Below are 21428 nucleotides of genomic sequence, written 5' to 3' on the forward strand. Positions count from 1 at the left end.
TTGTTCCCCAATTAATCCTGTAAATATCTGTTGCGATTTATCATCTAATGGTTTCTTCATTTGTTTTAAGTACTTTCACCTTCTGACACTATAGTGTCATCAGCCAAACTTTATATGAGTAGTTTTCTTTTTAAACTGTGCTTAGGCTAGAAACCTTTCCAGTAGTGTATAGAAAATGTCTGATTGTCTATGCTGCTGCAGAAATTTTTTTTCTCTTTTTAATATGAAGATCTTGGTTTAGCAGCTTATCCAAAATTGTAGTCATTGCTGATTAAATTGAATTTTTTAAAAAGTAATGTTTCATTACTGGGCAAAGCAAAAGGATTAGATGCATCAGGAAAAAGTGGAGAAACTGAAGAGATGATTGTGGAATGAGAAAAGTTGCTCATTTGATTCACATTCTACTTTAATTAGGGAAATGTTAGATGTTGATAGCTATATCTACCTCATTTAGACAAACTATCTGCTAACTTGAACGTGTTCTTTTCAGTTTCGTTCACACAGTCGTGTGCGGAGGGAGCGTTCAATGAGTGAAAATGCTACCCGACAGAATGGGCAGCTTGTAAGAACAGACTCTATGTAAGTAGGCCGTGGGCACTATTTCAACTCTGTTGAAAGCTCCAATAATCCTTTTTTTTTCTTCCTTTAATGATGTTCTTTTGTTCTTTGGCATACTCTTTTTCCCACATAACTAGGTAAGTTATGTCTTGGATCCTATGTTGTTATAGTCATTGTTAAACTCCTTTTAAATATGCCCACTTTGGTTTGTAATAATCCAGGACTTGGTTATTATCCGCTTCTGACTTTTTTTTTGTACAAATAAATTGCCAGAAAGTATTTCGGGTTCTTGAGTACATATTCCTCTTGATGAAGTCCTTGTCCGACAATAAATTTAAGTTTTGTATTAGAATATACATTTTAATGGCCTTGATCAAAGTTCATTGTATTACCATCAGAGAGGAGCTGTTTTCATTTAACCTTTGATTCAGCAAACAGGAAGCTGAACAATAAGTTAGCTTTGAAAACTTTGTAATAAATAAATATGTATTTAAGAGTTTAAACATGAAGTACAGTTTGATTTACTGTACTTCAATCAGAGACCATTGCGGTCAATGTTGATTGAAGCAGATGTAACAATTAAATATTGTGTTGCCTGTCAATTTTCTCCACCCCATTGTTTCATTGTAGTGGAATAATCATTTCAGTTCTTTTAAAATAAATTTCAAAAATGATTAATAATTCTGTACTTACAGTGAACTTAAAAATGACTGTTCATGGAAGAATCTAAGCTGGTGGTTTTTGTAACAGGATGGGTTACTCCTGTGTAGCCACCAAGTTGAAAGAACAGAGAGTATTAATTCATCCTTTACTGACCTGAAATTGTACACAATGTACAACATTTGGGGATATAACATGTCACACATACTTATTGTGACTTATTGTTTTAAACTGTAACTAAATGAAGATGGAAATCCTAGAACACTCTTAGCAAATATGAGAACAAATAGAAGCAGTGATTTGTACGCTTCATAATTTAATTAACAAGGGCCTGACAGCCTGCTGGGGAAATGTAAATTGCATTTAGATGATGGAATTAATATTTTAATGCATGTATTAAACCAGGCAACACACTGACCATCCTTTTTACAGGAGGAAAATATGCAATCCAGTATGATTTTACAATAGTTAAGGATTGTATTAGGGTACAGAAATCTTAATCTGAATTGCATGGTTTAGAAATATTGAATTATTAATTTCATCTCTAGTTCATATCAAGTGACAGACTAGTTAAACCTCTTTAAACAGTTTATTTCAAAACTGTGGCTGCAAGCTACACGTCATGATGTTCTTAGGCATCTCTATTGCATTTATACACTAGAAAAAGTTGGTTAATCTTTCCTTGTATTTATATTGATTACCTGAATCCTAAAGTTATGTTTTTTAAGAACTTCTTTTTAAAAGCTGGGTAATATTGAAAAGCCCCTGAGAAAATTATTAGCATTACTATTACATATGGTAGTAAAGCTCAGCTGGAATACAAGCAACTTTTGATGCCCAGAACTTGGATCTTTTATATCCATTCATCTTGTGTTTAAATTCAATAGGGTTTGTTGGAAATGAATGAAACAAAATTGGACTCAGGAATAGAAGAAGCCACAATGAAAGTTTAAACCCAAGGGCGTTATCTCAATTGAATTACAAAATCATTTCATATTTGAAAACTTTCAAAGAATCTAATATCACTTCTTCATTTTGGGGAGGATGTATATGTAATTTATTTAACAAATCAAATCAATTTTGTGATTTTCTTAATATTTAAAAGAGGAAGAGCAATTGAGTAAAGTTTGGATGCTGTGTCCACAGGTTGCTATCCCTGACCTTCTGCAGTAGCAACTTGTTTTTATCGCTTGGCAGGAATTTTAAATGGTGACTGAACCATTTGGTTTCTGGCTGAAGGAATTATTTCAGTTTTTTTTAATGGGATGTCTGCATCCTGGCCATACTAGTATTTGTTTTCCATCTGTTTTCACCTGTGAGTTTGGAGTCTCATCTGGCCAGATGGGTAAGGACAGCAAATTCCTGTCCCTAAAAGAGACAAAATAACAGATGGGTTTTTATGACAATTCGTGACAGCTTCATGTTCATCATTACGGAGACTTGCTTTTATCCCAGATTTATTAATTTAATTTAAATTCTGGCTGTCATGGTGTGATTTGATCCAATGGATTATTAATTACCACTACCCTATCTTTTCCCTATATGAACATTATTCCTATTGCAAGAGGGTGATGGCTGGGCAAAGTGCAAGATTGTGAGGTTCTAGAAGCGACACAGATTTTCCATTTGCCTGTCAGTGTACAGATGATGTTGACCCTTTATTTATTCAAAGTATATTGTGCAATGTGTTATTGGTTTCTCAAACAAAAAAAAAGTGAGTGAGTGAACATAAATGTCTCTACAAAAAGACCCTGATTATTTTTCATTCATGGTTAAACAAAATCCTCAGAATTCAGTTATTTGGTGATGTGATATTCCATCAAAGCTGCTTTGCAAAGCACTACTTGCAAGTGTTGTAGAACAGTTTTAGGTCATCTGTTCAATTTATTATTTGTTCCTTCCATCCTGTGGGAAATTGACTGTATTGTATCTGCTCAACTTTATTGGGGATTCGGAATGCATATTTGAGTTTAGAATACCTTTTTTCCATTTTATTATGCTTCCATTTAAAGATTTTAATTCAAATCCTCCAATCCAGCACAAAAAGCTTCTGGGGTGTGATGCTTCAATTCAATTTTGGCAGGACTACATGTCTTTGCTCCTGAAGGCTTGGGGCTTCTGCTTCTATACTCAAGTTCAAATAATCCACCTATTGAATGAAAGAGACAGAAACAAAGTCCTATAGTTGTAACCTTGACCTCCAGCCTGTTCACTATCTTACCGAGTTCTATATGGCTGTAGCTGGTCATAGTCACCACATTGCAGAATTATAAAAAATTTGAATGTAAACTCTAAAATTTTTCTAATGTTAGATTGAACATTCACTGGCATGTCAGAAATTTGGGGTGAGGTAGGGTCATCTTTAAGGAAAAAAATATTTTTCTAGTTTTTAAAATTCAGAATTTTAAAATATTTTTCACTTCATTTCACTGATACTTTGTTACCTCCAGAGGTGGTAGCTTACTGAAATATTACTTGAATGGATTGTTTAAGAGTACAGTGTTGCCATCTACAAGATAGTTAAACCTTCTGTATTGTTCATTGTATTCAATCTACATGATGGAAGTAACACAAGCCAAGAGGATCCCTTGGAATTCTTCAGTTGCATAGTATTGGCAATGGTGCGATAAGCAAAAAGCAGACTGAGATGTGTCCATTGAAATGCTGTTTACTTCAGATCTGAGTATTTGTCTTTTAAATTAACTACACGTTATGCACTTGAAAGCTGGCAGTGGTGGAGTGGGAAGAAAAGATCATTCTTACTTCTGTAATAATGTTATGGATGAAGTATATTTCATGGGGATCCCCTTGATGACTGTTTCTTCTCTTTATCTGCTTTCCATTCCAAAGTTTCCGAAGGAAATTGATATCCATACTTTGTTAATATCTTGAATTTTTTAAAAAATATGAGCAAATCACATGAAGGTGCACCATCAATGATGTCACCTTTAAAATAAACTATCTTCAGAGCCTGGAAGTAACTAGAGACTAGTGCTCTACGATATCACTTATATGAATCGCACTGTCTGTTATTTGTACTTCTGTCTGAATCTGATTTCCATGTTTTTCTCTTACACTGTTGTGTGCATATGGACAGAGTGACACCAACTCCCCAACCTCAGCTTGAACCTCGTCTTTATCCTCCACTCATCTCCTCTGAAGATGGACCAAACGTATACTCTCCACATGGCATTTTGTCAATAATCCACTCCACCACCCGTAGGGCCTACCAGCAACTCATGGACATGCTAGATGAAAATCGCAGAAGGTGATTGGCTGTTGGAATTCAATTGTGTTGTGTTGTAATACAGTTGAAGATGCTAATTTCTTGTCATAGGCATTACTTCACTGTAATGTATACATTTAGAAGCAGGGGCTTCAGTCTGATAGTACATCTAAGAATAAAAGGCAGGTCTAAAATTCACTGTTAGTGTTTGGTCGTGGAGTATAAATTCGTTTCTGCATCTTCCCTGCACCATGAGTTTGTATTCTCAGTCTAGCTGGGTTACTTTGGTAGAAATGTGAAACTGCCCTATCTGCTGGAAATAGCAAGTCCCAATGAACTGGCAGCAAACACACTGTAACCATATAACAAAGAAAAGCATAGTTTTTTTTAAACCTCGGTGTAACAGTCCATGTAGATTATAGTTGTTCCAGTTTCAATTTATAATGTAATGAACCGAAATGAAAAGCATGTGAAAGGAGCAGCTGATGCATTGGTATACTCAAATTTACTCCTGCTTGTTGGTAAAATCCATCTAATCCTCCACCTTTTCCCATCCAAAAAACTGCACACACTCTTAGAAGAAGCAAGAAAACCAGTGGAGCAGGGTGCTGATGGGGGGAATGAGGTCAGGAGAGGCAAATGTTGACATTGAAAAGAAATTAGGGAAATTGCCTGCAATCCTTGTAGGCAATTATACAAGCTTCAGAATACTACAGTTTGCAGAACTACCTCTAAAAACTTCAAATGTCTTTTACTGAGAGGAAGATCTTCAGAACCCTTTTGAAAATTTTGTTAGTAATAGTTGATATCAGCATACCTGGGATAACATGGGAGAAATCAGTCAGGGTTTTTTTACTCTGCAGTAGCCCTTAATAAAGGTATGCACATGTGTGTTGTGGGAGAGGCAAGATTGTATTTGTTTATGAATTCGCCTCTGCTCTTTCCACCCTATCCCTGGTGATCAAATAGTCAATTGCATAAATATTGCCTTGGTGGATGAGTTATTAAGAGGAGACCGATGCCTTTGATACACAATCAGTAAATCAACTCTTCAAAGGAAATAAAGGGTGGATGGAAAAAAGATTTGTATTCACATTAGAAATGATGGCCTCAATTAGCCCTGTGCTCATCTGTGGAGAACTAGATTAGTCACATCTTTTCTTCAGTACACTCCACCTCAGCTTGTACTGTCTTTTGTAAAAGAGGTTTTGTAACTTTACAAAAATGTGCCATAAATGTAGCTTTATTTCTTTGTAGCTGAGTTGTTCCTGGTACCTTTTGGTTTTGTCTTGCCCTTCACAATATCATTACATGGTGCTCAATGTTTTTCAATCAAGGGATGTGGTATTTATTGCTCAACTGCATTTGCCCTTGAGGCAATGAATCATCATCTTGAACTGCAGTTTGTTAGATGAAAATATTTCCACAATGTTATTCAGTACGAGTTTGAGGATTTTGACCCAGCAACAATGCGGCAGTGCAATATGTTTCCACATCAGGATGATGTGTGTGTGGCTTGGAGGGGAGCTTTGTAATGGTAATCCAAAAGCCTGCTGTTCTTGTCCTTCTGTTAAAGTCTGTTTTTGAGAAGTGATGTCAGGAGAATAGATGTGTCGCTGCAGTGAATCTTTTCTAATTAAATATCAAGAACCAGACAAATATCCTGGAGGAAAACTCCAAACCTGTCTAAAGCAAAGTATATGGTTGGAATAATTTCTTATCAAGTAGTGGGCTTGATGATGGATTTTACTATAATTCAGCAGTTAAAGAGTCATAGAGTTGTACAGCACGGAAACAGACCCTTGAGTCCATCTCATCCATGCTGACCATTTAGATATCCTAAATTAATCTAGTCCCATTTGCTAGTATTTGTCCCACATCCCTCTAAACCCTTCTTATTCATATACCCATCCAGATCCCTTTTATTTGTAATTGTACCAGACTCCACCATTTACTCTGGCAGTTCATTCCATACATGCAACACCCCTCTATGAAAAAGTTATCCCTTAGATCCTGTTTAAATCTTTCCCCTCTCATCTCAAATGTATGCCATCTAGTTTTGAACTCTCCTACCCTAGGGAAAAGACCCCACCTATCCATGTCTCTCATAACTTTATAAACCTCTATGCAGTCATCCTTCATCCTCCGACACTCCAAGGAAAACAGTCCCAACCTATTCAGCCAAGGCAGAGATTGATAGATTCTTGTTGTCTCAAGAAATTAAGGGCTACGGGGAGAATGCTGGTAAGTGGAGTTGAAATGTCCATCAGCCATGATTGAATGGCGGAGTGGACTCGATGGGCCGAATGGCCTTACTTCCACTCCTATGGCTTATGGTCTTATAGCCTCACCCCATAGCTAAAACCCTCCAACCCTGGCAACATCCTTGAAACCTTTCCTGAATCCTTTCAAGTTTTAACACCTTACCTATAGCAAGGAGACCAGAACACAGTATTCCAATAGTGGCAGAACCCATGTCCTGTACAGCAGCAACATAGCCTCTCGACTCCTATACTCCATGCACTGACCAATAAAGGCAAGCATGCCAAATACCTCCTTCACTATCCTGTCTATCTATGACTCCAGCTTCAAGGAACAATGAGCCTACACTCCATGATGTCTTTTTTCAGGATCTTAGTATTAAATGTATAGTTCCTGTCCTGATTTGCTCTTCCAAATGTAGCACCTCTCATTTACCATCTACCACTCCTCAGTCCATTGGCCCAACTAATCAAGGCCCCATTGTACTCTGAGGCAATGTTCTTTGCTGTCCACTGCACACCAAATTTTATGCAAATTTGCTAACTATACCTCCCATATTCACATCCGGATCTTTATATAAGTGATGAAAAGCAATGCACCCACTAACAGTCCCAAAAGCAGCCCTTCACTGTTTTGTGGAAGGATCAGCAGACCCAAAATGTTAATGCTGATTTATTCTCAAAGATGCTGCCAGACCTGCTGAGCTTTTCCAGCAACCTATGTTTTTGTTCCTTCACCGCTACCCTCCATCTCCTACCGTTGAACTAGTTCTGTATCCAAGTAGCTAGTTCTCCCTGTATTCCACGTGATGTAGACTTGTTAACCAGTCTACCATGCGAACCTTGTTGAACGTCTTACTGAAGTCGTTGATTTTATTGACTGAAAAGCAAATTGCATATTTCTTGCAAAAACTGGTTATAGCAGTTTGTAATATGTTGGAAATTGATAAAATCGAGACTAAGAAAGTGCACTTTTTAAAAAAAAAAGTTGTATTTGTTATCGGAGGCAAATTCCTAAATCAGCAACATTGAAGGCTACATAAACTATTGTAGCCACATTGTAAATCAAGCACCTTCTTTAATTTACTGAAAAAAGCACAGGTCATTTTCCTTACGCATGCTTGATCACAGCAATTTAACCTTAATTTAACCAGTTTATCAAATGTCAAAGGCATTTTAACAATTTTTGCTTAAATTATGTGGATTATCCTTCCTATTTAATAGAAAATCAGGCTTACTTTGCACAATTGTCAAAAAAAGTTTAAAGTTTTGTATGGTACATAAATCTTCCTATGTCTGGACATTCTTTAAACAATGTTAAAACTAATATTGTTTGTAAACAGCATGTAGCATATTACTGCATGTTCATACCAGTCCTGCAAAAAAAGTGTGCAAGTGCTCAGTTGTAGTCAAACAGCTGACATTGGACTGAAAAATATTTTTAGTAATGAACTAGTTTATTTTAAACTTCAAGTACAGCCAACACATTTGGGTGTAAAGATATGTATTCCAAAAGTTAATTATCCTCCTGTTCCTTTGTTTTGAAATTGAATGGCTATTAACCATCAGTATATTAATTATTGCTTAAATATATATTCAGAGGTGTTTTCAAGAAAGCATATATTTAGTGAACAAAAAGTGAACTTTGGACCTGCCTGCCAAGCAAGAGTTTTACTTTCTTATAAACAATCTATTATTGTATTTTAAATATGCAGTAACTTGCAATTACATTTTGAAATTCTCTAGCTTACACAGGTTGTTTATTGGCAAACAGTGCTTTAGTTCAGCTATTTTCTTTTTTAATTCTAATGATGTGAAGTATTGTAAGTGATTATAGTGCTGCTATATCGTATCTTGTGTTGGATGAGATTGATTAGCATGCAACTGAACTGGTGTAGCCTACAAAATTCTTGCTTTTGAAAATTATTTACTTACAATCAAAGGTTACAGGTTCTTATATACATTTAATGACTCTGTATTTAACTATAAGTTTTGCTTTTCCAAGGATGTAAAAGTGCAACAAAGCCATCAAAATCCTTTCTTCTCTTTCCCCACTCCAGACAAGTGAATCAAACCATAAAATACATTTAAAAGCAAACTAAAAGTCCAACTTTTATTTTCATTAACCAATTCTTTCCAACCACTGTAGGACCTAACATTTGTCTGACATTTTATTTAAAGAAAAAGAATTGATAACTGCTTCTGAAAGACTTTCTCAACCTTACCAGTATAACCTAGGTGGTAGGGGTAAGGTTGCTTTCCTGTGTAATGATGCATCAGTTTGATATGCATACTTTTTGCTTGTGCACTGTCATGCAGAATGGTTTACATACTACTGACTTGTGAAAGACTCTAAAGATGACTGCAAAAGAATGAACTTAGTTATTGTACCTTATGGACTGTGTATGCTCTTCCTCTTCTACCCTTTCCCACAAGGTCTTTGTAAATTCCTCTTCCGTTCTGTAAAACCTTGAGTTTGATAAGTCACAAATCAAGGATGTGATGGAATAGTTTCCACTCAAGTGCAATTCCAACAGCACCCCATTGACCACCTTAAACTTACACTTCCTCCACCACTTGCACACAAGATAGATCTGCAATAACTCACCAAGTCTTGTTTAGCAGTACCTTCCATAACCTTAACCTCAATCACCTTGAAGAACAAGGGCAGCAGATGGATGGGAACACCGTCACCTGTAAGTTTCTTCTAAACCACATACTATCCCAAAATGAAACTATATTGTTGTACCTTCAGGTCACATGATAAAAATTCTGGAACTCTGTCTTTTTATTGGTACCATGGTTGTACCTGCACCACATGGACTACTGTGGTTCAAGAAAGCAGCTCGCCATCCCCTTCTGCAGGGCAGCTAGGGTAACAAATGTGGCTTAACTAGTAAAGCCCACTTTGCATGAAATGATATACGATACAGCTAAATGTATTTAATATCAGAAGTTGATGTTGTGGGTTGTTGATAGTCCCACCCCCCAGATCCTTTGCACAGTCATTTTGAAGGTGTAACAGGTAATTTCATCCAGTTTCACCTGTGTGTGATGGTACCTAGAGTTGATTCTTAAAGGGTGCAGTATGGAGAGTACAGTGGAGATTGTGAACAATTAAGGCCATTACTGTGTATAGTAAAGCAGTGCATGGGAGTATACTTCTACATAATTTAAAATGAGTCCTGACGATTTGATTTTCAAAACTAAAAAGTCAGGTCTTTTGCTACATTTTAAAGGCCAAATGCTAACGGAAGTTGTACTTTCAATGGAAAAGTAACATTGCATCTTATAGTTATAATAATCTAAGATCTATCTGTCTAAGTCTGCATGTATTTATTCCTGTCGTTTCCTTTGCCATTCTATATCCTGAATACTGTCATCTGTCCTATTGTCTTTTTCTGGAAACCAGAGCAGTACTTCATGGTGGGTCAACTTGTTCTACGTCATCGAACCCTCAGCTTGATTGTTCCAGGTAAATATGGCCATTTTTGGTCTCTGTTTTAGGCTTTGATATTAGCCCCTCTCCTTTGTTTCTCAACTTTAGAAATTGTTTGATTAACACATCACTAAGCAAGGATAAAGTTTATTACTTGCAAGATTGTTGTGACAAGAATTGATCATCTGAGTAGTCAAAGAATGAAACATTTAAAATCCAGATAATTTGAAGGATGGGGTGACAATCAAGTGAGCTGTTTTGTCCTGGATGGTGTCAAATGTCTGGACTGTTGGAGCTTCACTCATCCACACAAGTGGGGGTGTTTCATCACATTTGTGGCGTGGAGATAGCAAACAGACTGTGTGAGGTTGGGGGCACTAGTTTAGTCAACTTTGTGAAGGTTGAAGTGCTCAGCTGAGAATTCCTAGCCTCTGAACTGCCCTTACAGCTGCAGTATTATATGGCTGCTCCAGTTCAGTTTCTGGTCAGTGGTAACTCCCACAATGTTGTTAGTGGGAGAATTTAGCGATCATAATGTCATTGAATGTTAAAGTGTAATGGCTAGATTTTCTCTCATTAGAAATAGTAAATGTCAGGCATTTGTGTGGAGTGCATGTTACTTGTTATTTGTAAGGCCAAGCCTGGATATTGTCCAGGTCTTGCTGCAAAATGAACTGCTTCAGTATGTGAGGAGCTGCAGATGGTGCTGACTATCATGCAGTCATTAATAAACATCCCTACTCCTGACCATTAAGATGAATGAACTATCATTGATGTAACAATTAAAGATGTTTGGGCCTTGGCCACTACGCAGAGGAATTCCTACAGTGATGTCCTGAGGCTGAGGTTATTGACCTTCAGAAACCACAGCCATTTTCCTTTGTGCCAGGCATGACTCCACTAGCCAAAGTCAAATGCTGTGTTGTTGTCAAGAATAATCATGCTCCCCTCACCTGAAATTCAGCTCTTTTGTTGTATTTGAACAAGGCTGTGATGAGGTTAGGAGCTGAGTGGCTCTGGCAGAATCCAAACAGTGTTGTAAAATGCTGCTTTTTAGTACTATTGCTGACTCCTTTCATCAGTTTGCTCATAATGAAGAGTGGTATTGGGCAGTAATTTATTTGGTTGAATTTGTTCTGCTTTTTGTGCACAGTGCATAACCTGCATTGTTGGGTAAATGCAAGTGTTTTAGCTATATCCCAAACAGTCTGGCTGAGGGCATAGCAAGGTCTGCACCAGAAGCCAGCCCTATTCCAGTTCCTGGAATATTATCAGGGCCCATGGCCTTTGCAGTATCCAATACCTGCAGTTGTTTCTTGATGTCACAGAGTGAATTGAATGAAGACTGGCTTCTGTAACACTGAGGATCTCGGGATGAGGATGAAATGGATTATCTACCCAATACTTCTGGCTTAAGACAGATGCAAATATTTCAGTTTTGTCTTTTGCAGGGTTCCCCATCATTTGAGAATGGGGTTATTTTTGGGGCTTTCTCCTTCGAATAGATGTTTAGTTATCCATCACCATTGATGACTGGAAGTGGCTGCTAAGCTTAATTCTGATTGATTGTGGCATCGTTTAGCCCTGTATATTGCAAGCTTCTTTTGCTCTTTGGCATGCAAGATGTCCTGTTAGGTAGCTTCACCAGGTTGACACTTCACTTTTAGGTTTGCATGGTGCTGCTCCTGGCAGCTGTCCTGCACTCTCCCTCGAACCAGGGTTAGATAGTAATGGTACAGTGGAGGATATTTCAGGCGGAGGTTGCAGCCTGTGGTTGAATATATTCTGCTGCTGTTGGATGATCGACAGCACTCGTGGATGTCGAGTTTTGAGTTCGTCCCACTTCATACCTAGGTCGTGCTACACAGCAAGATAGAGGATGTCCTCGTGAATGTGGGACTTTATTCTCAATCACACTGATACTGTCATGGACAAATCTATCTGAAACAAGTAGATTGGGGTGGACTAGGACAAATGGATTTTTTTTTCCCTTTTGTTGGTAAGGCATATTTGATAACAATGGGAGGTTTCCTTGTCCATGTTTGACTTGATGCCAGAAGAACTTCTGGGGTCTGAAGTCAATTTTGAGGACTCCTAGGGCAACCCCTCCACTTTGCTGGGCCCATCCTGCTGATGGGACAGGACATATCCAGGATGATGAAAGCAGTGTCTGGCACATTCTTTGGACTTGGAAGTGATTTGATAAAACTGAGTGGTGTGCTAAACAACTTCAAAGGGCAGTTAATAGTTAACCACATTACATTGGTGTGGAGTCACATTAGGCCAGATCACCAGTAGGTGGCAAATTTCCTTCCTTAAATGACATTTGTGAACCAGATTTTATTTTTCATGACAATCAACGAGACCAGTTTTTAGTTCCATAAATTTGTTAAATTTCACTATTTGCCATGGTGGGATTCAAATTCATGTCCCAAAAGATTAGCCCAGCATTCTGGATTACTATACCCCTGCCACCCCAAAATTGGTCCCTGTTTTAAAGTCAGAAAAAAGTGTTTTTGGAAGGTACAAGGTGGGGAAGAAATTAAATTTGGATGCAACTCTTGTTTACCTCATTGGGAGTCTGAATAATTGTGTTTGTAATGTGAGATCACAATCTTGACTTTAGTAGGGTGAGGGATAGTGTGAATTAAGCATAGATGAGACATGTGGCCCTGACTATGATTTTAATAGGACCAATAATAGGCATTTATTTACCATAGTTTTGCATTGGTTCCCATGTTAAATCTGGTACAGAGGTCAATTTACTATATGTATTTACTTGATTTTAGTTTAATATGTATTTACTTTTAGTTTAATTGCACAATTAATTCATTTTGTTTCTTGATTTTGGATCCGTATTGGATTTTTCAATTTCCAATATATATACAGGGTAACATCTTCAGTGAAGAGGTAATTGAAGGGAAAATCAACCTTTTGCCATACTAAAAGTTTAACTTGCTTTTTAAAGTTTAAGTTTTTTCAGCGTTTTAGGTGGAGGCTTTTGCAGTACCCATCAAATGACAGTTGCTTTGTTAACCTGTTCATAAAAAATTAAACCCTGCAGTTGGTTGTTGTTTACTATTACAGCAGAATTCCTTTATTAACAACTCTGTTGTTTAACTACTTACTGTTAGAAATGAACATATCAATAATCAGAGAAGATATCAATAACTCAACCATGATAAGTAATCTGGATATGCCATACAGTAACTGCAGGGAAGTGAAACTAGTAATTCATCAACATTGGTCTTCTTTAACTTATTGCAAGTGTGATAAAGTTGAACGAAATGAATTGTTTGTTGATTTTTGTTTACAGAAAATAGTCTCATCTTGTCTTTCTCCCTAGGTATAGCATTTCAAATTGCGATTCTGCAGTGGAAGGAACGCCAGATGACATGGCAGTAGTGGATTCCGTTTCCTTACGAAGACAGGTACAACATTAATTTATGAGAACTCTCACCAATGTTTTTGCATAAATACGCTCATATTACACGATTCTGGCAAGTAAACCAAAGAACATTTTTTGGTGCATGGTTTGTTTTACTGTTCATCTGAGAATACAGTGGAATGCAAGCAAGGACATTGAAATAATGCACTTTGTATTCCTTCCACCAAAAAAGAAAATCTTCCAAGCATGTAAATGAATCACTCAAATGATGCTTGAACACATTGTTATGGACTAGGCCAGACCACTCAAAATATTCTTCAACAGACAGCCGCCGACCATAACTTTGCAATTTGCTTCGGTAATTGGACATATTACAAATTGTAATCGTGCACAATTAGGTTAGTACTTCCCAGTTTATTTCCACATACCTCCCCATGTGATAGTAATAATTCTTTCAGGTCAATTTGATTTTCTTGTGGAAGGTAACTCAATAATTTATCCCAATTTTTGACAACTTCTTCATTATCCAATTTGATTTGAGGAATGTCCAATTCAGAATCCTCTGAAATTGGTTCTTCCTTCTGTACTGTTATCATTAACACCTCCTCTTCTTGCTTTCCTTCCTGATCACAATTATTTTGAGCATATTCACATGACACTGTGAGATTTCTTCCTGTCTGGAGTCCTTATCAAGTAGTTCGCCTCACTCAATTTCCTAAGGTCCACTAAACCTTGCTTTTAAAGGCTCACCTGTTACTGGAAGTAAACTTGCAAAATTGCGGATTTGTGATTTTTTCTAGGAGAAAGTGGGGACTGTAGATGCTGGAGATCAGAGCTGAAAATGTGTTGCTGCGCTTTTCCAGCAACACATTTTCAGCATTTGTGATTTCTTAACGGCTTCCTATTTGATTGTATGCCTGTGATACTTTTAAATGCTGTCCAGCCAACTCTCCAGCTTTATTTTATCTTTATCTAAAATTTGACGCATAGTCCAAGTGAGTGGCCTCTGAATTCTGACTTATTAATTTTTATGAATCAATTTTTGCGGTCCTCTTACTTCATGCCCAAAAATTAATTCAAACGGACTGAATTTGGTTGATTCACTCAGTGCACCTCTGATCGCAAAAATTAGAAACAAAACTTATCCCAATCATCTGGATAATCCTGACCTAAAGCCGTCAACACGGTCTTTAGTGTTTACCATCTCTCTAGCACTCCCTGTGATTCCAGATGGTGCTCAGTAGATTTGAATTGTTTTATTCCCAAGTTATCCATAACCACCTTGAATAGTTTGGAGTGAAGTTTGATCTTTGAACTGACTGGATCTCCATTGGCAGTCCAGATCTAGTAAAACAATTTAAGTAATTCTTTTACAACCCTTATAGCTGTGATGTTGCGTAATAGGATTGCCTCTGGAAATCTAGGTGACACATCCATTATTGTTAATAAATACTGATTCCTGCTTTTTGTTTGAGGTAGGGGACCTGTGCAATCAATTAAGACTCTTGTGAAAGGTTCCTCAAATGCTGGAATAGGTATTAAAGGTGCAGGTTTTACTGCTGGCATGGGTGACATGTCTGGCAAAATTCAACTACATATTTGTGTAGTCCAGGCTAGTAAAAATGTCTTTGTATTTCAGACTGTGTTTTCGTCACCCCTAAATGACCTCCAACTGTTAACTCATGCACCACTCGCAGCACCTCCTTTGTATACCCTATTGGCAAAACAATTTGATAAATCTCTGCACATTTCCCATCTGCTTAGATGTGTGATGGTCTCCATTTTATCATTAAGACATCATTTGTTAAGTAATAACACACAGGAATGCATTAACTTTCTTTCTCTGTAAATGCCTTTTGATATGACTGTTTTAACTCCTCATCTTTCTGCTGTAATTTAACTAGCTTTGCAGAGCTAAAGATACTGGCATGTTTACCTCTTTGCTCTTTCTCTGTTCGACTTATCTGATCAAAGAAAGTTTCTGATAAAGCTATGTCAGCTTCCTTATTTGTGCCTTTTGATCTCTCGTACTTCAACTTATGCCTTGTGATTTTGAGATCACACAATCAGGGAAATTACCTGGATAAACATTCTCCATGTCTTCAGTTGCCTGCATGTCCATGGGCTTTTCAACTAGAGTAGGCAGCACACCTACCAGTGAATCAGCTATATCATTTGCAAGGACAAATTGTATTCCTGGAGCTGACAGTTTGTCCAGTACTCCTACCACAAATTCTCTACTCTTCTCTGGACTCTCTAGCCTCACTTTACATAACTGAGCACTTTTTGCCTCACCATGAATTCCTGTTACAAGTACCTTTTCTGGCAGTAGTCCTTCAGGAGTGCATATCTCCTCATCCTTCAGCATTACAGACTGTGAGAGCATTCAGTGTCCTTAATATCATAACCTCCTTACCTACTACTCCTGGTTTATATGAATAAAGAACAGAGAAAATTTACAACGTAGGAACAGGCCCTTCAGCCCTCCAAGCCTGAGCGGATAAAAAAACCACTGTCTAAACCTATCGCCCAATTCCTAAAGATCTTTATCCCTCTGCTCCCCACCTACTCATGCATCTGTCCAGACACACCTGAAATGAATTTCCTGTGCCTGCCACTACTACCTCTGCTGGCAACGCATTCCAGACGGGATGACCAAGGAGTTGCAGTGAGAGAGACTCAGAGATCTTTGTAGATAGAGGGGGAGAGCTGCTTCAAGGTAGGCATCTTTGCAAGAGGCTTCGCAGTAAAGTTAAAATCAACTAGGCGAAAGTGATGACTGCAGGTGCTGGAGATCAGAGTCAAGATGAGATTGATGCTGGAAAAGACAGCAGGTCAGGCAGCACCCGAGGAGCAGGAAAATCGACGTTTCGGGCAGGAGCCCTTCATCAGGATTTCTGATGCATCACCTCACATTTGTTTGGAATAACCTTTACCCTTGCATGTGTATAGTTTTTAAGAAGATCTGGCACTTCCTCCTTAACCAACCTCTGAACATCTTGTGCATTCTGAGGCAGTTGTCTAACTTCCCTTGTGCTTTTTGGTATTAGTCCAACAAAACTTCCAGGCTTGTCTGGTTTTCATACATCTGGCTTTCTCCTTGCCCACCAACACTGATTTCATATAGCCCACTTTATTACAATGAAAACACCGGAGCTTTTTAATTTCTTTGTCCCCATTCAAGGGTTTCTTTTTTACCCTGTGGTAAGTTCTCCTTATGATCTTCACTGAGATCCACCTTTTCTTTCCATGTGAGGATTTCTCATTGCCCCAGTTTCTATCCCTCATGGACTAAAATTGATTCTGGAAGCCAAACCATGTTTTATGGACCAGCTCCTAACCATCAGCCCCTTCAGCTGCTAACCTTGCTGTTTTAACTCTCTGCTCTTCCACAAGTTTGCACTAATTCAGGCAGTGAATTTTTGAATTCCTCCAAAATAATTACTTCATTAAGGGCATCACAGGTTTGCTCGCTTTTTAAACCTCTTATCCATTTATTAAAATTACTTTTGATACTTTCAAACTCAAGATAGGTTTGACCTGAAACATTGTCTATAGGCTTCTGGTACAAGCTCATATGCACTTAAAATGGCTTTTTTCACCTCATCATACTCCCCAGGTACCTCCTCTGATCGTGATGCAAATACCTGGGAGGACCAGTTCCACTACAGAACACACCAGATGGCCGCCTTCTTTAGAGACCGCAATTTCCCTTCCCACGTGGTTAAAGATGCCCTCCAACGCATCTCATCCACATCCGGCACCTCCACCCTCAGACCCCACCCCTCCAACCGGAACAAGGATAGAATATCCCTGGTGCTCACCTTCCACTCTACTAACCTTCGCATAAACCAAATCATCTGCCAACATTTCCGCCACCTCCAAACAGATCTCACCACCAGGGATATATTTCCTTCCCTACCCCTTTCCGCCTTCCGCAAAGACCGTTCCCTCCGTGACTACCTGGTCAGGTCCACGCCCCCCCTACAACCCACCTTCCCATCCTGGCACTGTCCCCTGCCACCGCAGGAATTGCAAAACCTGCGCCCACTCTTCCTCCCTCACCTCCATCCAAGGCCCTAAAGGAGCCTTCCACATCCATCAAAGTTTGACCAGCACATCCACCAATATAATTTATTGTATCCATTGCTCCCGATGCGGTCTTCTCTACATTGGGGCGACTGGATGCCACGTAGCAGAGCGCTTTAGGGAACATCTCTGGGACACCCGCACCAATCAACCACACCACCCTGTGGCCCAACATTTCAACTCCCCCTCCCACTCTGCCGAGGACATGGAGGTCCTGGGCCTCCTTCACCGCCACTCCCTCACCACCAGACGCCTGGAGGAAGAATGCCTCATCTTCCGCCTCGGAACACTTCAACCCCAGGACATCAGTGTGGGCTTCAACAGTTTCCTCATTTCCCCTTCCCCCACCTCATCCCAGTTCCAAACTTCCAGCTCAGCACTGTACCCATGACTTGTCCTACCTGCCTATCTTCTTTTCAACCTATCCCCTCCCCCACTCACCTATTATACTCTATGCTACCCCCATCCTCCTCTCACTTATCTCTCCACCCTTTAGGCTCTCTGCCTGTATTCCTGATGAAGGGCTTTTGCCCGAAACGTCGATTTTACTGCTCCTCGGATGCTGCCTGAACTGCTGTGCTCTTCCAGCACCACTAATCCAGAATCTGGTTTCCAGCATCTGCGGTCATTGTTTTTACCTTTCCTTTTTATGTGTCAGTTTTTGAAGTTCAAAGGCTCTCTCTTTTTCCTTCTCTGCTTTCTCTTTTTCCTTCTCTTCTGCTGATAATCACAGCTCAAACTGTTTCATTTATGCTGCCCTTTTCTCATCTCATGCATCTAACCTATCTAATTCAATTCTTGCCATCTCTATAGATTCTGATGGGTTTCTCCAGCAAGTTTAAATGCTGAGCTACTGCTGTAATCATCTCTCCTTTCCTCACAGGAACAGCAGATCCAATTCCAGCTTCTCTGCTAATTCTTGCAACTTGGTCTTATTCGCTTTTTGCAAGACTTCCAAAATCACTGCATCCACATCCAGAAACTTTTTGGCCGCTGAAAGGGTCATTACTATCCAAGCTTTGTCTACCCAACCAAACCGGCACCCAAAATAAAGACACTCGCACCTACCTCTGTGTTTAAAATCCCGCAAAGAGCCCCCAATCTGTTATGGACTAAGCCAGACCACTCAATATTCTTAAGCAGGCAGCCCAGACCATGACTTTGCTTTAGGTAAGTGTATAGTGAAAATTACCTGGAGTAAGTTGGCTAGGTTGACTACTAGATTTAAAACAGACAATAGTTAATTCACAAAATTACACAATGGAACACAAAGAACAGAATAAAGAACCCCTACAGAACTCAGTCTCTCCAAACCAGACTTAATTATGCTGTTCTGAATATACACAAACAGTCCCAATAAGCAAACTTTCTTAAAAACCGAGTATCAATGGAACACATGCTTCCAGCTTGAAGTTGAAAAGCAGAAAGAGAGAGAAAGAAAGAAAGAGTTTCTATACAGCTTCCTGTTGAACTTCCCAGTTCAGACTCAACTAAAAGCTGCTCAGCTCAGCTCAGCTCAGCTCAGCTAGCTAGAGTGCTGACCACTTTTTGTTATACAGGTCACTTCTAAAACATGACCACTTTGGCTTGAAGTCTCATCTCTTAACATATAAACAAAAGGCCTCTCCAAAATTCTTTTCATTTCTGTACCAATCCGGACTGATTAGAGCCCAGCCTGACTTATTACCATTCTGGAAAAAAAATCAAGGACAGAGTTTCCTTGAGCCAAGGAGCAGCTTTTAGAAGAAAAAGTGCTAGCTTTGTGACAGTATGTAGCATTATGTTTCAAATACCTAATTGCTTATCTTTAACTTTGATATTTATTTTGTCTTGCTGTCAGATAATTAAGCTCAACCGTAGACTCCAGCTCCTGGAGGAAGAAAACAGAGAGCGCACCCGACGAGAAATCATCATTTACTCAATAACAGTAGGGTTCTGGTTGATCAATAGCTGGCTTTGGCTTCGGCGCTGAATAGGCATTGTATGAATTCTTCATGTGCTAACCGAACAACAGGTCTTTTCAAAAACAGCTGGTGACATAAGGGCCAGGGATATTTTTATTGCTTCTCCTGCACCTTGCAGATTTCCTTGAGGTCCTTACACAGATTGCTCACTCCATACAAAACAGGAAAAGGAAATCATGGGGAGAAAGGAATATTTTGTTGCTTCAATTTAAAATATTTATTGCATCACTTCATAAGACATCAGTTGACTCATTTTGCATGCCCGTGATTAGGAGATATGTAGTTTTCAGAACTTTAAAATATGTCATTGAATCTAATGTGCATGTGACTGTGTAGGACCAGTACAGAAGATGTCATGGAACTGAACAGCGAATAAAGCTAACAAGCAGCTTCTTTGAATTTATGACTTGCTGGATCAGGGGGACTACATATAAAAGATTTTGCAAGAGTTATATTTGAAGTGATGTACATATATATGGTGTTTGTATTCCATTGTCCCATGAAGATGAATTTCTAGTTAAAGGGGCCTATATTTTGTTTTTGCACTGATTTTGAAAGGAATACTTTGGAGTATGAGAATAAACCTTTATATTTTTATGTGTGCATCAAAAACATATCCTGTTTCATTGACTTTTATTTTTAATTTTCATGTGAACCTGCACTCTGATGCAGACTGATATGTACTTAGCTGTGCATTGAAATGTCAGTATGTTATGTTTTGGCTCCTGGCATTTTTGTGCAGTAATGAAAGCAATTTAGAACCAGGGTTGTAGGTGGTTGGGGGAGTTTGGTGGTGATCAAGTCAATCCAATTCATTTAACCATCCATCCTCTGAACCTGTGAATATTTCTATTCTGTTAATACTGTTCTGCAGTAAAATTTCCAAAAAAGTTGTTTTGTAAATGTGTGTGGAGGGACTGGATGTTTAGGGGAGGGGGAAAATGTTTTCCATGAATGCTGGAAGAATAAGTGTCATTGTGTCACCTTAACTTAATGTATTCTGTTGACGTTTGGATCAGACAAATGTTTACAGTGTGACAGTTTCAATGAGATATCTTTTAGTATATTACCTACTTTGTACTTGACCTGCATATGCACAAATTTAAAATTTGACCTTGTTAAAAGACATTTATTACAGAAGCATCAATGCAAACATAGCCCAGATGGAAATGTATTTCTGGGTTTACAGTGTGCAAATGTTTTAACTGTGGCAAACTTTTTTTTTTCTAATGACCTTTTATGTAAGCAAGCTTGCACAAGATTGAAACTGCATATGTAAATATAGTTGACTATATACAAGGTGGCAATAAATAAAATGAAATCAGAATGTTGTGTTGTTATTTAGTGTTTGTGTCACTTTTTGTGATTCATTATCTCATAGATTGTAGATAGAAGGGGAGCAGGTAGAATCACTAGGCTAAGTAATCCAGAGGCCTGAACTAGTCATTTCAACAACATGAATTGTATTCCTTAAATGACCATTTTAGAATTTAAAATCAGTACTTTTAATTTTGAAATTCTGAAAATAAAAAAGTCAGTCCGTAGCAAAGGTCATTACAAATCTAATAAAAGCAAAATACTGCAGATGCTGGAAATCTGAAACAAAAGCAGCACATATCGGAGAAACCCAACAAGAATTTAACTCAAAACATTAACTCTGTTCCTCCTCAGTAGATATTGCCAGACCTACTTCTCGCTAACGTTTCTGTTTTTATTTCATTTTTACTGCGTATTTAATGAACCTGCACTGTTTAGTGATAGTCTCAGTCTGAACTGTAGTGGTTTTTGCCTGAATGCTGCAGTTAGTCAACAGTGAGTGAAGATTCGAACTCACACATCTCCT

The 21428-nt window shown here is 38.5% G+C and overlaps 1 protein-coding gene across 5 annotated transcripts in view; it reads left to right on the forward strand.

Moving 5' to 3' along the window:
• mffa (mitochondrial fission factor a) overlaps positions 1–20900 on the forward strand; it is a 40201-nt gene extending 19301 nt beyond the window's left edge. For 2 of the 5 annotated variants that reach the window (XM_060834473.1, XM_060834472.1), the window contains exons 4-8: positions 491–579; positions 4316–4486; positions 10118–10180; positions 13491–13575; positions 19462–20900. In XM_060834473.1, the coding sequence (XP_060690456.1) occupies positions 491–579; positions 4316–4486; positions 10118–10180; positions 13491–13575; positions 19462–19593 (540 nt within the window). In that variant the 3' untranslated portion in view covers positions 19594–20900. The remainder of the gene's footprint in view (positions 1–490; positions 580–4315; positions 4487–10117; positions 10181–13490; positions 13576–19461) is intronic. The other 3 variants (XM_060834474.1, XM_060834475.1, XM_060834476.1) reach the window with 3 other exon arrangements.
• Positions 20901–21428: the final 528 nt, after the last annotated feature.

Source organism: Hemiscyllium ocellatum, chromosome 13 (assembly GCF_020745735.1).
Source record: "Hemiscyllium ocellatum isolate sHemOce1 chromosome 13, sHemOce1.pat.X.cur, whole genome shotgun sequence".
NCBI classification, from domain to species: domain Eukaryota; kingdom Metazoa; phylum Chordata; class Chondrichthyes; order Orectolobiformes; family Hemiscylliidae; genus Hemiscyllium; species Hemiscyllium ocellatum.